The sequence below is a fragment of the Colobus angolensis genome, unplaced genomic scaffold (assembly GCF_000951035.1).
Source record: "Colobus angolensis palliatus isolate OR3802 unplaced genomic scaffold, Cang.pa_1.0 Scaffold236, whole genome shotgun sequence".
Classification (NCBI taxonomy): Eukaryota; Metazoa; Chordata; class Mammalia; order Primates; family Cercopithecidae; genus Colobus; species Colobus angolensis.
Window position 1 is genome coordinate 1,246,504 of NW_012115555.1, and position 17,092 is coordinate 1,263,595.

The window sequence follows — 17,092 nt, forward strand, 5'->3', positions numbered from 1 at the left end:
CCACATGTTGCAAGGAAAAAGGGGCAGGTAGGGAAGAGGCAGTTACGTATTCATCTTGCACTCAGTAAATCGTCATTTTGCATATGACTAGGTGAACGTAGCATAGCTACCGGTGGGGATATTTTTAACCTTTTATCTGTCGCTATCTGCTTGGAAACCAAAGGAAAGGCAATTTCTTGCATGACTCAGCTTTCAGCTTAATTTTTTCCTTTTGGCATGACGAATTGGGGTGCCCAGTTTTTATTTTTCTTTCACAATTTATACAAAACACAACTGAACAGACATCCTCATGTCCCAGTGTATGTGGCATCTCTGGATTCTACACCTGCTCACCTGGACCTGTTTGATCTGATACAGGGAGCCTGGAAACTACTTAGGTAGGTGGTGGAGAGGAAAACGTCCCAGCTAACCATGTGCAAGTAAAATACAACTTCACATCCATCATTATCCAGCCCCAAATCATCCAACATCTAGATATTTCCTTGGAGTAAGGGAACAAGACCAAGTAGGAAAGAATCACATATACAGAAGATTTTCATTCCCAGTCAAAGATCAGAAGATGTAAAGGCAAAGAGAAAAAGTGCTTCCTATAATGCCAGCTCCAGCTTGATAAGAATATATGCTATTATGTGAGGGGGAAACATGTTCAATACAGCTAGCTGCTTCGGCTTCCATGTGGTGTTTGATACCTGTGTTCCTTTTCATGTGGCTCAACTTCCATTAAGCACAAAAACCTCACAAAATGTTCAAAGGGCTAGAGGGACAAATTTGGATTTCATGCCTCACAAATAAAGGAAGGGGCCCATAAGATAAAAATACACTTTCCATAGAAACCTTGGATGTCTAATATGTGGAATAAGGTGAAATAGAAACTGATCATCCTTCATAGGAACTGAATCCTGAGTTCAGTCTAACTAATCCTAGTCTAGATTTGGGTGATTTGAGATATTAATACCCTTAGCCTCGTTGCCTGACACAAGCTAAACTAAATAACCTCTAGAGAAATATAATATTTCCTGGAGCCTCAAATTATCACTCATATTTTTCTTCTGCATGGCCTCATTTAAAAAAATAAGAAAACAAAAAATAATAAAAGCAAGGAAAAACATAACAGAAAATAAATATAGGACATTGACTTCTCTGTGGGATATTGCTAGATTAACTCAACACTTCCAGTACAACAGCTAGAAAAGTTAAAAGTTTAAAACACAAAATTCATACTTTAAAGGAAAAGGAGGGTTGTGGAAGCAACGTGCACTAGATGAAATACAATTGCAGAGAACAGGTGATCCCTTTGAGCTGAGCTGACAATCACAGCTCTTCCCCAGATGGCATCTGGAAGAAGACACTCAGGAGGTTTGTCTGTGAGTTCAAAGGGTTTGCCAGGGATGAGGAGATTGCAAAAATCTACAAGGCTTTGGTTGAGATGGCAAACAACTTTAAACTGAGTATTGATGAGGATGGCATTAGGAGCTCCTAGAGGTAGTTCCTTGGAATTGACTAATGAGGAGTTGTTGGAACTGAGACAAAAATGCATAGCTGAAGTAGTGCTGAGAAAAAAAGGAAACTGAAGGAGAAGAAGAAGAACCCCAAATAAAATTCATGCAGGGTTTAGCAGGAGCTTTTGCAGACCTCAACAAACTCCTTAAAAAGTTTGAAAGCACGAACCCCAGCACAAAAAGGTTTTCATTAATAAAGAGGAATGTTCATGGTGAATTATCTGCTTATAAGCAAATCTATGATGAAAAAAGAAACCAAACAAACCATCATGGACCTCTTTCTGAAGAATGACACCTCCTCAAAAAGAGCCTCAAGCAGGTCCTTCAGGAGGAATTAGAGAATAAAGTATAGTTATCATAGGAGAGGGCCTGTTGCTCTGAAAGACCTTTGACCCATAGCCTACAGCAACCTGCCTGGGGAACCAATCCCCTTATCTACAATAAACAATCCAGCAAGATAGTCTGCTGTAAGTCAGACATGCAGGAAGTCAGATTGCTGTCTCTAGTGATAATCCAGGAAGCTAAATAATAACTTATATAACAATTGTTCTAAAATGGCCAGGACTTGATTAATAACTGGCAGTTTCCCCAATATTTGTGCCTGCTTCCAACTTAGGACCAACCAGGGAAAGCTAAATATGCACCCTAACCAGTTACATAGGATATTCCACTTCTAGTTTTCCCTTAAACGTTCCCCAGGCCAACAGCCTCCAGTCAGTTATCTGCCTGGTAGGCTGCTGTTTCTCATTCCCTTGGCTAGAGAAACATGCTTTCCTTAGGATATTTTTGTCTGTGACTACTGATGTTTCCTGTTTTCCCGTTTCTCCAGCACTCATTCCTGGATATATTAGGCAGAAAGAAAACCCATGGAACTCACCACTCTGTCATTCCCCAATCCCGTGGTCTGAGGCCAACCTGCTTCTCCTCTCTGTCATTCAAGGGCTTCTTATGTCTGTCTGTAGCTGTACTTAGTAGGAGGAATAGGAAAAATTGCACCTACTCCATCTTGTCTTGGAACCAGAAATTTCTCAACATATTTTTAAAAATATGTCTTTGGCATACATTAAAATATTGTACATCTATCCTTAGATCCTTAAATAAACATATCATCTATCCTTAGATGATATGTGTATTTAATGTAAGTTAATTTGCTTACAAAAATAAAAGAAGACTAAAACTATTATTTATGTTAAAGCCATAAAAAATACGTAGACTTTTTTCCCCAAAATATGGGAAATGTGTGTGTGTATGTGTATCTCCTATGTATACACATATGCCATGTGACATATACACATGTAAAAAAAGACATAAAATGAAAATTGTCCGTGTATCAATACCCGGGGGCAGGGAGTAGTCTCAGGTTTAACTAAATACTCATATTCAAGTTTTTACCATAGGCCACACCTGGCCCTCAGATTCACTTAAAAGGATATTAGACAGAAGTCAAAGTATGCCAAAGTGCTGAATCAGGTTTTTTTCTTCAGTGGGAGAAGTTCTTGAAACAGTCTATAACTTATTCCAGGTGCTAGTTTCATCCTCTGCCCCCATCCCCCAAGTGACAGCTCAGGTACAAGGAGCTGAATTTACACCTGTGGAAGTTGTGTCCACCCTGGCTTAGAATCCCCATGCCATCTAGCAGCTATTACCTCTTATGACAAACCCAAGGGCACAGCTTGCAGAGTCCCTGTAAAGGGCATGCTTAGTTACAAGGGTCATTGCGTTCAGAGATACCCAAACTATGGGTCCCCGTCATTTGTTATGGTTCGTCAAATATTCTTCCCGGTAAAGATACAAAACGCCAACCAGAAGCCATTTGTGCCACAAGCAGTGTTGTCTAAAAAGCCAGCTGATGTTCTTCCTCCTTCAGGTTTCCAGAAAACAACTAGAAAATTAGCGTAAGATTAAACATATCATGGAGAAGTAGAAAGGATGTTATAAAGCATTTATCCACAAGATTCAAAATGAAATAGAGTTAATTTTGTCCATTTTAAGAGATTATTTCAACCTTCAAATTATTTAAAAGTATATCCTATATTTCGTGTGCTTATTCAAAAATGGCATGGTAATACTTATAAAAAGAGTTTAAATATTTTAAAATTACAAACCGTTTAAGTGACCTAATTAAATCAAGCACACTTTGAGTACACACATAAGAAAAAAATTAGTTGAAGCATCTTGACTTAAGAAATCCTTGATCTTCCTAAGGTGTCTGAATACTCAATGTCAAACACACTTATGAAGAATTAAACACTGTTGACCACAAGAGGGAAACCTAGTCCCACTTACACTATACCTTAGAAAATCAAGGGAAAAAGATGTGTCCAGAGAACCTTTGAAATAGTCAAATATAAACATAGTATACAAGAAAAAACCAACTGTCATCCCTACCCAAGGATATGTTTGTGGTTTGAGTGGTTTTAGTGTTTTGAGTGGACTGGTTCTTGGACTCCACATATTATTGGCTACAGAGCTAGAGACTTGATTTAGAAAACCACAATTGCCACTTTCTAACTAAGCCCTTGACCAAAAGATTAGATTTCTTTAAACCCAGTTTTCTCAGGTAAAATGGAAATACAGCTATTATCTAATACATATAAGTAAACTTTAGTGTCTTAGTCATAATAGTAGTATTTTTAATTGGTAAAAAGAAACTGTACCCCAAAAGAGAATTTCAGTGAAAGCAGCAACAATCTTCTGGCATATTTCTCACCTTTCTTTCTACCTTAAAGGTTCAAAGTTCATAAGTAATCTCAGAAACCTAAAATAGTTTATTCTCTATCCTCACTATTGGTTTTTAAAAAACATTTTGCAGCATGGACCACTGCTCGTGTACAGATGCTCTTCAACTTAACAATAGGGTTATGTCCCAATAAACCCATTATAACTTGAAAATATCTTAAGCTGAAAATGCATTTAATACACCAATAAACCCATCATAAAGTTGAACAATCATAAGCCAAATGATCGTAAATCGGAGACCATCTGTATTAGCTTAAGTCTTGGGATGGTTTTTTTTTTAGGTGCCATTTAGCCACTCATATTCTCTTCTATTTTATTGTGAGAACTAATTCCACTCTTACATTCTGTGCTTGACCCATGCTATACTCAGGGTGAACAAGAGCTACCTTCTTCTCATGACTTCTATTTTTTTGTGAAAATTTCCTTCATTCATTCACGACATTTGGATTTGAAATCTTACCTACTTAAGTACTTTAAAAATCATTTTCTACTACCTTTCTTATCAGGAGGCTCTAGTGATTCATTCTTCACACTTCTAACTTCTCATCTTCACACTCCTTGTCTTCTTCCTAACTTCGCTACAGTAAGTGTTTTACATGTTTAGAACTCAGCTCCTTTACTATGATTGCTGACCGTGTACATGAAATAAACCATCTTCTAGTTTTTTGTTTCTTACTCTCAATTATACCTTTTAGAAAATAATTAAAAGTAGAAAAAGACTGCTACACAGACATTCTTATGATATTCAGAAATGAGCAGAGATCATGGTTAATGAAAAAAGATTTCCAAATAATGCTGCATATGTCCAGATAAAATGTGGCAGAAATGACTGTCGTCTGGGGGCACTATTGTCTGGACATGGCCAATTCTTAGAACTCCAGTCCCTAAATTCCCTTCTAACTAAAGGAAAAGCCTCTTAAGGTTCTTATAGGAATCCTGCCACTTTCACCTGAAGAATAATCTTCAGTTGTGTGGCACATGGCCAAGAGTAAAAGTCTTTAGTCACTTGGAGGTACATAGGCACTGTAATGCTAAATAATTGGACAGAACATGGAACTTACTGAGGCCTCAAATATCAATTTTCCTTTGGGAAAAAGAGCAGGATCCTTAAAAGTGGTTGAAAGTAACTCAGATTTATTCCTTAACAGAGTGATGCTTAATCTAACAAAAAGAATGTTATATGCATACTCTTTTCCATTATCTTGTAAGAAAACTGGGCTAGGAAACACAGCTTAATTGGCCAGTTTTGCCTCCATTTCCTAAACTGTGTTATAATTATGTGTATGTGACCAGTAACAGACAATGACCATGATTTATACTTTTTCATATGTTTGTTGTTTTGTTTTTAATGTTTGTGGTCTTTCCTCAGTATCAGCTAAGAGGCCATTAACACAGATATCTATTTATGGACATGTGAGACTGTTCTTCACCTCTTTTGCAGAATTCATAAAGAAATGATGGGGAAAACACTTCAATGATAGAGTGGATAAAGAAATGTGGCACATATACACCATGGAATACTATGCAGCCATGAAAAAGAACGAGTTCATGTCCTTTGCAGGGACATGGATGAAGCTGGAAACCATCATTCTCAGCAAAATAACACAGGAACAGAAAACCAAATGCTGAATTTTCTCACTCATAAGTGGGAGTTGAACAATGAGAACACATGGACACAGGGGCCTGTTGGGGGGCGAGGGGCAAAGGGAGGGAGAGCATTAAGACAAATTCCTGGTGCTTCAGGAACTTAAAACCTAGATGATGGGTTGATGGGAGCAGCAAACCACCACAGCACATGTATACCTATGTAACAAACCTGCATGTTCTGCACATGTATCCCAGAAACTTAAAGTATAATAAAACAAATAAATAAATAAGGAATGATGGGAAAAATAGGTTTCTGTTATTGTCTCTCTACTGACCAAAGGGTGGTCAGAGAGTGTAGGATGAAGCAGATTTGTGATATCCTTGAATAGATCTGCTCTTTACTGTGAATTCTATCATCTACTCCCAATGTATATGGGAAAGGGACCAACTTACCTGCCTGGAATTTAGTGAAACTGTTTTCTAGGAGGACCAAGAGTTTCCTCTATTTGATATGAAGTTGGGTGGTTGAAGATGATGGAATTGGCTTCTGCTCCCATCAGAATCCTAAAGAGCGGGGTATATGGGCTAGTCGGTATTGGATCTTGAAACAGTGATGCATTGGGAATGGTCACACTCCCGGAGTTTGTGGACACAAAGGATGTTTTAGTGTTCCCTACACACCAGACATGGGCCGTGAGAGAATCTGAGGAGCCTACCAAACCTTGCACAAGAGAAAAGCTTTACTTGGAACATCACCCAGGCTCAGAGAACGCAAATATTTCATTTTCAGTAAGACATTTCCGGTCTTTTTCTCTTCCTCCCCTTCCCTGAACCTGCCCTAGATGGGCTATGGCCTCAAAGTGCCAGTAGAATGTTAGAAGGAAGGAGAACCACACTCATTCCTGACTGCAACAATTTACACAGAGATAGAAAAAGATTTATCTTAAATCAAGTTGGGACTTTCAATTATTATATAGTACCAAACAATCTAATTGCTGAAACTAAGATATACTTGCGCAATTTAAGGGAATTGTAGAATAGCATATTAATTAGAATCGAGCAAATAATTCATGAAGTATGCTATAATTCCCACCCAAACACAGGGGAGTAGCGTCTCTGATGAAATTATCTAAAGGGGCAATAGCAGACACAATGAGTTTTTGTTTGATTTAAGGATTCCATTTAGTGCTTTTCCAACCTAGCAATTACATTTGTATGCTTCAGATGTTTTAAAAAATAGACAAAAGAAAGTACCTTAAATAAAGAGTATGATCACATAGTATTTAAAGAATTAATCAGTAAATTTAAAAAGTTATATGAATTAGATTGATTGAAATTGATACTTTCCCAATTCTCCTCCTTTAACACACACACACACACACACACACACACACACACACACGTATGCATACAAACACATCTGAATTCTATAAAATCATTCTGACCTTGATGAGATTCCATAGTTTACTTATGAAACAGAACATAATGTTTAAATGAAGTTTCTGGACTGTGTTTTATATGGATGGTTGAGTAAAACCATCCCCTATTCCTGGAAGAATAGCTAAAAAAGGATTCATAGGTGAGGGGATGCATTTTTTTCAGAAGATGAGAAGATGAGAGCATCAGAATATCCTATATCCTAATTCTGTGTGCTGGCTTTGGAGTGGCCAAGATGATAGAAATGGAAGGAACTCTGAAAACAAATTGCCAGAATTTCTAAGGAACAGGAGGTGCTGAGTGAGTGAATCAAGCCATGGACTGGCCATATGGGGGCAGCTTTAGAGACAACCACCCTGAGGCTTCTTTGGTGATTGGTCAAGCTAATCTTTTCCTTCAGTGTCTCCCAATTATAAGGCTTAGCTTGTGCCATTTAGAATAGACAAGAACACAGAGAATTCTAGAACAATCTGACTATAGGTGCTCAAGTTATAGCAATGAAACTTGTAGTTGGCCGGCAGGAAAATATTCTGAGATGTGGATTCGAAATTTCTAAACGTGTGCACGTGCACACACACACACACACACCCCTACCTGCATTTTCTAATTTACAAAGACTACTCAAGTAAAGCGGGGTAATTTCACACCCCAGGAGGTCTGTATAAAGATAACTCTGGTCTTTAAAGCATCAGCTTTCAGGTAAAGGTGAAGAGAGAATGAATCAAACTCAAACTGCCATCCTCCCAGGTTAAAGATGAGTCCAGTCATCATGGAGCCCTTTGTTAACACAGGACATTCTAGGAAGGCCCATTAACCCATTGCCCCAGCACATTTGTTAATGTCCTAGTACACTTGTTGATATCAACAGTTCACAGTTTTTATTCTAATAGAGATCTATTCCTGCAGACCAGCTTCTGCGACCTCTCAGGATGCGAAGAAGTGACACAAGAAAAATTTCTTATGTAGTGAATTGAGAAGGAAATACCTAGATCAATATTCCCTCGACACCTCTGGCAGGAAGTCCTTAGTAGGGGAAAAACACTATGAAGACCCTTAGTGCAGAAGGAAAAGGGGGTAGGGGGTGGTGGAAGGGAAGCTAAAAGAAGAGGCTGGAGGTTCTCAGAACTCAAACAAATGAAGTATTGAGGTCCCAGACTTGATCTGGGCCCAGTGTGAAAGCCCTAACCTATTTCTCCAGAAGAATGTGTCCTCTGGATTTAGATTTGGCACTGTGGGGAGAACCAGAGTGATCTGTGGTGGATATACACACAAACACAGACACACATATGTGCATTTAGTAATTTTTGTAAAATTTCCATTTGCTTCTCTGGTCCTGTCCATATCTTAAGGAATAGAAGTAAGAATATTACTTCTCCCAGGTTTGCTCTGCCCCAGGTTTCTGAATGTGGAATACATTTCTCCAGCGAAACTCAGTATCATGAGATTTGGGAGGTGGAAGTTAGGCCACAGCCATCTCAGGGACAGGCTTCACAGATATGAGTTTTGGCAGCAGCCTTGTGTCCTAAAGACATTTACTCCTAGGGGCGCTAGAGGATCTGCAACATCAGCAAAGGCTTCCTAGGGGTTCCTGATCTTTTAAAGTTAGGGGTCTGCACTGACTTGTGCTCTTCCAGACCCCCTAACAGTTTTAAGGGCTAATTCCCTGTAGTATATTCAGTTCTGCTTAGACTGCTTACAGGGATTCCTGTTTCTTGACTGAATTCTCATGGCTACAGCGGCTCCTCCCCATTTAATATCACCAAGAAGTCCTCATTCAGGTGCCTTTGGAAATTCCCTCAAACACACAGGAAATTAGAGTTTGAAAGAAAACGGAGAACCATGAGCACCGTCCAAATAGGAACTTCTCTCCTATCACAGAGAAAGGGAACTGAAAGTCATTTCTCAAGTCTCCCAAATTTGGTAATCTCACAAGAACAACCAATCAGTGTTTTAGGACTAAACAGTGTCATAAGTTGCTGAGCAACAACTTGGGTTGAAGGTGCTGTCATGATAGATGAAATGTCTCTGAGTTTACCATGTTTTTCTTAAGCACCATTTAAGAACGAGGCATTATGGCAGCCAGCAAAGGGCAGACATAGAAAATTATACATGGTTTTGCCTCTAAAAGAGGAGATGACAAGCTTAAATCATAGGATCAGACTCTCAGCACAGACTGATACCATAGGCTATCATCTGGCCCATTCTCCTGACTGTTTACCTTTCAGGAAAGGTATTCCTGAAAAATTGCAGGAGAGACCATACTGTGGGTCTCTTTCTAGTGATCTAGGAGTTAATGTCACAGTGTGTTCAGAGCCCTTTGATGTGATCAGATAATCAGTATAGAATATTTGTGTTCATAACTTGTGAGAACGGCTGTATGGCAGGATAAGACCTCAGCACAACAGTGTGGAAAATCCACCCTAAGCAGATGTGTCATGACTGATGTTGAACAGTGGACTCACCATCCGATAGGCTCCCTCACTGCCAGGTCACTCTTCATGGAAGTATTTGTATTCCAGTCCTTTCTATGGAAAGAACTTAACATTTTCCTTTTCATAACATTGTATTTTTGGAAACATGAGAGTCGAAGTCTCTTAATTTTCAGGACTGTCTATGTTGAACATCAAAATATATTCTTTAGAGCAGATCTTTAATAATCATATGACAAGAGAAAAACTTTCATAATCTTATGACATGAGGGAAGGAATATTAAAGTCCTTCTGTGGGTTATTATCTCTAATGTTCCCAGTAGAATAGGCTTTGCCAGCCAGGTGCGGTGGCTCATGCCTGTAATCCCAGTACTTTGTGAGGCCAAGGCAGGCAAATCACAAGGTCAGGAGTTTGAGATCAGCCTGACCAACATGGTGAAACCCTGTCTCTACTAAAAATACAAAAATTAGCCAGGCTTGGTGGTTGGCGCCTGTAATCCCAGCTACTCAGGAGGCTGAGGCAGGAGAATCGCTTGAACCCAGGAGGTGGAAATTGCAATGAGCTGAGATCCAGCCACTGCACTCCAGCCTGGGCGACAGAGCGAGACTCTGTCTCAAAAAAAAAAAAAAAAAAAAAAAGAATAGGCTTTGCCCACTATACTCTCTCATATTCATTGACCTGAATCCTCAAATGAGGTGTGTCCATTAGTCAACTCCAATCTCTTGTCATATTTAAGGTGGCAGAGATGAGAAGAAGGTAGCTCCTTTATAGCCCACTATTTCCACTAACTACTTCTTGTGTTTCAAGATATAGCTTTCCATCCTTCTGCAGTGTTGAGACTGTTGAACCTAAGAGTTTATCCTGATTTCCTGTAAATGAGGCACAATGGCAGCCAACCCAAGCTCTTGGCCTGAGTTGGTCATCTTGAAGTCGATGACTCCAAGAAACATGAAAGAGCTTCTTTAGTGAAGCTATGTCCTCAGTACTGCCAAAATTCAGACATTCTCCATGGCCTGACAATTTACCTTCTATTTGGGTAATTTATTGTCCCTTATGCCAACTCTCTAGCTGTCATGGCACAGACATATGATCTGTATTTAGCTCTCACTTTAGGTGTTTCCATTGATTCTATTCTCACTAATGTGCTTCAGGTATATCCCTGTCTAGAACTCAGACTGGGATTAAAGAATCTGTCCGTGATTGACCAACATTCTTAAATACTTGATCTATTGTTGTTGTCCTGTTTGTTTGATGAAGAACTTTACTTCTTCATCCAATGAACTGAGTATCTTGCATCCTGGACCCTTTGCAAGAACCCTTCCCTTAGCAACAGATGCGTCATCTCGAAATATTTTTCTGATTGGCCAATGCATAATTGATTTGCATTTTAATAGTCAGACTCTACACCCCACATTCTCTTTTCTTTAATTCTTGTCTGTTCTGCCTCACCCCTGAGCTCTACTGACTCCTAACAGAGCACCCAAGAAGAAAATGGCCGTAAGTGGAGTCCCCGCGCTAGGATTTTTCATCATAGCTGTGCTGATGAGCGCTCAGGAATCATGGGCTATCAAAGGTAGGTGCTGAGGGAATAAAATCTGGGACAACAGACTATGAAGCACTGGAGAAATGACCTATGGACATTTGGAAGATAATGTGTGGAGTGGAAGAAAAGTGTGACAGGTATTATGTAGTCTAGCCAGAAAGTATAACAAATTGTGGTTTGGTGGAGTTCTTCCCTCAACACAAATTGAAGTAAGTCAAATTTGGTTTAGAGGATCAAAACCGAGTTGTGTGTTGATGAACAGCACAGTCCTGCCACAAGCCAGACTGGGGTGGGGGAGGAAGAATATTTTCTGGCAGGCATTAACAAGTTATGTCTCTGGGCCTTAATTATTCTTTCTGGAAAATTAGTAAAATTAAAAACTAAAAACCACACATAGTTTTTCTAGAATTAAATGAAAAAAAAAAAAAAAAAAGAAAAGTTATTAGCCCTGTTCTTACCTGAATACCTGATACAGTAGTTATTTTTTGGAGTGTAAATCCTCTCAGTATATATTGAGCACTTATATTGTGTTGAAGGTTACTAGAAGGAAAAGCCATCAAAAAACAACAATTTACTTCAGGAAAAGGGCAGGGAAGGCATGCTGATGTGAGTTGCCCCATGGGACTGTGATAGCCATTCCCTGCCTTCCCATCTCCATGGTACAGTAGATCTTATATCATGTTAACTTAGTAATATTTCCAAGATAGTAGAAAAATAAGTAAGGAAGTGGGGAATCTGATATTACTCTCTTTCATCTCCAGGGCAACATTTGTGCTATCGTAAAGACGTACTGTAGAAAAGTATTCTTCACTCAGCGTGACCCCTACAGAAGGTGTCAAGTAGACTTGAAATAAGCAAAGTAATAACCCAGCTCCCATACCCATAGTGGCAATTGTAGATTTCTATTGCCCAAAAAGAGCCATACATAGGGATTCTTACCTGGAAAGATAGAGGCTCTTCCCTTGGTTTGTAAAGAGGCAGCTAGTATATTTGTGTGTGTTTGCATAGATGCAAATGGTAAATAAATTCCTAGGTTTATCAATACACAGTCAATCATTAAAATCTCTCACTTTGCCCAGGCACAGTGGATCATGCCTGTAATCCGAGCACTTAGGGAGGCCGAGGTGGGCGGATCACGAGGTCAAGAGATCGAGACCATCCTGGCCAACATGGTGAAACCCCATCTCTACTAAAATACAAAAAATTAGCTGAGTGTGGTGGCACATGCCTGTAGTCCCAGCCACTCAGGAGGCTGAGGCAGGAGGATCACTTGAACCTGGGAGGTGGAGGTTGCAGTGAGCTGAGATCATGCCACTGCACTCCAACCTGGTGACAGAGCAAGACTCAAACAAACCAAACCAAACCAAACCAAAACAAAATATCTCACCTTATATTTGAAGACTAAGGAGAGAAAAAATCTCCCACTGATCGACACACTCCACAGAGGCAGCATACTTTCCAAGCGTAGCTTTCTTTTTTCACGTTCATTATTCCCTTGGTGTTGGTTATTCTCAGTGTCAATCATAATAGAACATGTTCCATAATAACAGTCCCAATTTAAGGAGCATTAAGATAAAAGGTGGAATTGCCAAGGTCAATCCAAACGTGACCCTTCTCATAGAGGTAACCACCATGTGAGTTTGGATGCAGGGAAGCAGAGGCTCTACGACACTACAAGGTCTCAGTCTTAATTTTTGGAGTACTTCAGTCCCCAGTTACATTTTCCATGGATTTGGCCCTTAAATAAAAAGAAGCTTCTGACTCTAAAATGTAAACAGTACTTGTTACAGGCTTGTTGATGTATTAAGAAATTACCTTATCTAATTTAATCTTAAAAACAAACCCCTGACAGGATCAAAACCACAGCAGGACTACATAATAGGAAAATTGCGCATAAATAGGTAGAATAATCTGCTCAGGATAACTAGGTAAGTTGCTGAATAAGAATTCAAGATTTTATTTGATGCTAGAGTTTAAAACCTAACCTTTCAAACAGCATTTCTCTCTTCTTAGAGTACAATGTTTTGAGAAAGAGATGCTCTGGAATTCTGGCCTAAGTGTATTAACGCCTGGATAAAGAGAGTGGAGAACATTTCTCTTTAGGGGCTACTGTTGGATTTCTAAAAAGAAAATAATTTCTCAGCTAGTAACATGAAGCCAAGCAACAGCTTCACAAGACTCTGGGTTCTTTAGCCCTCATCTCCTTCAATCCACTCTCTTTATAACCAGTCCTTCTCGTTTCTCGCCTCCCAGCTTTGTTCAACAGCATGTCCTTCACCCAGAGCTTGTCTTGTCACTCATCCCTACTCGCCATCATTCTTTCATTCCTCTTGGCCCAATGTCTCTCCACCACTTCCTTCCTACATGTATGTGGGTTATTAATTTCCCTCTCCTGATTTCCCCCACCCAACTCTCTCCCTTTCTTGCCTTTCAGAAGAACATGTGATCATCCAGGCTGAGTTCTATCTGAACCCTGACCAATCAGGAGAGTTTATGTTTGACTTTGATGGTGATGAGATTTTCCACGTGGATATGGCAAAGAAGGAGACGGTCTGGCGGCTTGAAGAATTTGGACGATTTGCCAGCTTTGAGGCTCAAGGTGCATTGGCCAACATAGCTGTGGACAAAGCCAACCTGGAAATCATGACAAAGCGCTCCAACAATACTCCAATCACCAATGGTACCTCCCTCTCTGCTGCACTCCTGGACATGGGAATCCATAGTTTGAAAGTAGATGCTTCAACTCTTTGTGTTAGATTATTGTAACTGATTTTTCCTCTGAGGGGCCTAACTTTACTATCAACAAGCCCCAAATTCTCATAGCCAGAGGTCTGAGAACTTTATGGGTTTGTTCCTATCTTGCTCAAGTCTTGTCTCTGTCATCCATGGTCTCCTACGAAGTCATTGCCCTGAGTTCATGCTGGGGGAGCCAGAAGGGAAGTCCTTGGATATCTTATACCTCAATATTGGCTCAATTTCTTGGGGAGGAGGGGCGGTCAGAGATTATCTGAGGATGTGACATAGATTTCTCAGGGCACAATTTCAACTACTTTTTCAGCTTCAGGGTTTTTAGACAGGTTTATAACACAATTCAGCATGGGAGGGAGAGGGGTGAGCCTAAGCAGTGATGGCTGATTTCTGTCATGTCTGTCATGTGTCCCCCAGTACCTCCAGAGGTAACTGTGCTCACAAACAGCCCTGTGGAACTGGGAGAGCCCAATGTCCTCATCTGTTTCATCGACAAGTTCTCTCCACCAGTGGTCAAGGTTACATGGCTTCAAAATGGAAAACCTGTCACCACAGGAGTGTCAGAGACAGTCTTCCTGCCCAGGGAAGACCACCTTTTCCGCAAGTTCCACTATCTCCCCTTCCTGCCCTCAACTGAAGACATTTATGACTGCAAGGTGGAGCACTGGGGCTTGGATGCACCTCTTCTCAAGCACTGGGGTATGGACCATCACTCAATCTCCTTTATTTCAAGGTTTCCTCCTATGATGCTTGTGTGAAACTTGGTATTCTAACTGTTTCATAATACCTGCTATAATTAATATAACTGTCTTCTCCTACTACCCAGCTTCCTCCTCTTTTTAATCTGTAATTCTCTCAACACATCATTCTGTCTTCCTCTTCTTTAATCTATGAATAACTTTTCTCTTTATTAAGTACCCTACATTTGATTCTGAGTGTTACTTCTTCCCACACTCATTACCATGTACTCTGCCTTATTTCCCCCCAGAGTTTGATGCACCAAGCCCTCTCCCAGAGACTAAAGAGAACGTGGTGTGTGCCCTGGGCCTGATTGTGGGTCTGGTGGGCATCATTGTTGGGACCGTCTTCATCATCAAGGGTGTGCGCAAAAGCAATGCTGCAGAACGCAGGGGGCCTCTGTGAGACATATGCAGGTGGGTTAGGTGTGGCCAGAGGAAGACATGTATGGAGGTATCTGAGGGAGGAAAACAGGGTGGGGAAAGGAAATGTAATGCATTTAAGAGACAAGGTATGAACAGATGTGGCTCTTGATTTCTCTTTGCTAGAACGAATCAGACACTGTTATCATCTGGTATCCCAAAGCTTCAGGATCTGTCATCCCTTTCCATAGATGGGCACTTCAGTCATGGCTCCGGTCTTAGAAATCATCTCCAGAACCTAAAACCATTGTTTCACATTAGAATACTGAGTCTAGGGATCTAGAAAAATAAACCTCAAGATTTAGGCACATTCTAGCTTGTATTTCATGGGACAGGTCATCAGTTCAGAAGCATTTCCAGATCCTGGCTCCTTTGGGTTTAGGGTAGATCCATTGTATGAAATGGGAATCTCTTAGAGGCCAATGCCTGCTTTTGCTCCTTTAGTCTCAAATGTAGTATCAGAAACTCTAAAAAATGGTAAAGCGTGGTTGCTTATTATGTTCAGATGGAGAGTAGGGTATACAGTTAATTCATGTTGGAAAGGTTAGATGAACATTAAAAGACTTTTGCAAAGTCAAAGGATTAAGAGAGAAGAGGAAGGAATCTGAAGCAAAGAGCTCAGAACTCATCTTAAACTCCTTAGTAACTATGTGTGTCTTGCTATAGGTGATGGTGTTTCTTAGAGAGAAGATCACTGAAGAAACTTCTGCTTTAATGACTTTACAAAGCTGGCAATATTCCAGTCCTTGACCTCAGTGAAAGCAGTCATCTTCAGCATTTTCCAGCCCTATAGCCACCCCAAGTGTGGTTATGCCTCCTCGATTGCTCCATACTCTAACATCTAGCTGGCTTCCCTGTCTATTGCCTTTTCCTCTATCTATTTTCCTCTATTTCCCACATTTTATTATCACCATGCAACGCCTCCGGAATAAAACATACTGGAGACTGTCTCGGCTATGGAACTTTCTGAACATCCAATGGGGGCATCTCTTGTGTACTTTTTGTTTAAGGTTTCCTCAAACTGTGATTTTTTTCTGAACACAATAAACGATTTTGATGATCTTGGGTGGAATTTTTGGTGTTTAAGCCAGTTCTTTGGGTGGAGGTGGGGAGTGGGGAGTTGGTGCTGGGAAATATATGTGATCCTTTCCTGGTAAAATATCTGAATGTTGAATTTATCTTATAAATTCTGGAATTCGTCAGACATATTCATCAGTTCATTTGGGCTTGGTCTCATTTTGTGCATCTGCAGGCACCCCCCTTGTTGTGGTCTAGTCCTTCAGGAAAACCTGAAGTGGGGTTGGTTTGTTGGGAGAGCTCTACTGAGCAATGACATAACTGTATCTTCAGTAGAGTGAATCTGAAACTCCAAGGTATGGACTCAGAATGCATGGGATGGAGGGGAGCAGATGCGGTTACAATGGGGAGAAGGAAGAGAGAAGGATCCATAAGCATTACAGGATTTTACACATCAATGCTGTTCATTCCAGACTTAATGAGCAAAGAGATTGTACACTGAAGATTGGCCTTACCCATTCTGTTAGACATAGTTTCAGATGCCTATTTTATTACTGGGAGAGTAGTCTGACTGATTCTTGAAACCGTCTTATATTTGAAGATGTGTCTTTGAGTGAAAAAGCTGAGTGAAATTTGGGGTTGGGGAGAAAAATATGACATTAAGATGAGAGGAGAGAATATTTGAAACACAATGAACTATTGCTCATTTGTCCATAAAGCTATGACTTGATACTTATTTCTAAAATGGTTTCCAGAACCTACCGTAAACCGTAAAGATAAACTATTCATGACAGTGTGGTAGACTGCAAATAAACGCTGTTGAAATGAGCTAGGCCTGGGTTTCATCTTGGCTGTATCATTTACTAGCTATGTTTTCACTGGTATCTTACTTAGCCTCACATTACTCATGAAAATACTGGTGTTAATTTTTA

At 40.1% G+C, this 17,092-nt stretch overlaps 1 protein-coding gene across 3 annotated transcripts; it reads left to right on the forward strand.

The window, feature by feature from the left end:
* Positions 1-11,077: 11,077 nt before the first annotated feature.
* On the forward strand, positions 11,078-16,215 carry LOC105513785 (mamu class II histocompatibility antigen, DR alpha chain). 3 transcript variants are annotated; one of them, XM_011944796.1, is made up of 5 exons: positions 11,078-11,265; positions 13,670-13,915; positions 14,401-14,682; positions 14,972-15,141; positions 15,810-16,215. In XM_011944796.1, the coding sequence occupies exons 1-4, from the start codon at positions 11,184-11,186 to the stop codon at positions 15,124-15,126; spliced, it is 765 nt and encodes a 254-aa protein (XP_011800186.1). In that variant the 5' UTR covers positions 11,078-11,183; the 3' UTR covers positions 15,127-15,141; positions 15,810-16,215. The 3 variants fall into 3 exon arrangements, with proteins under 3 accessions (XP_011800186.1, XP_011800185.1, XP_011800187.1); XM_011944795.1 differs by having other exon boundaries at positions 14,972-15,137; XM_011944797.1 differs by having other exon boundaries at positions 11,109-11,265; positions 13,673-13,915; positions 14,972-15,137.
* Positions 16,216-17,092: the final 877 nt, after the last annotated feature.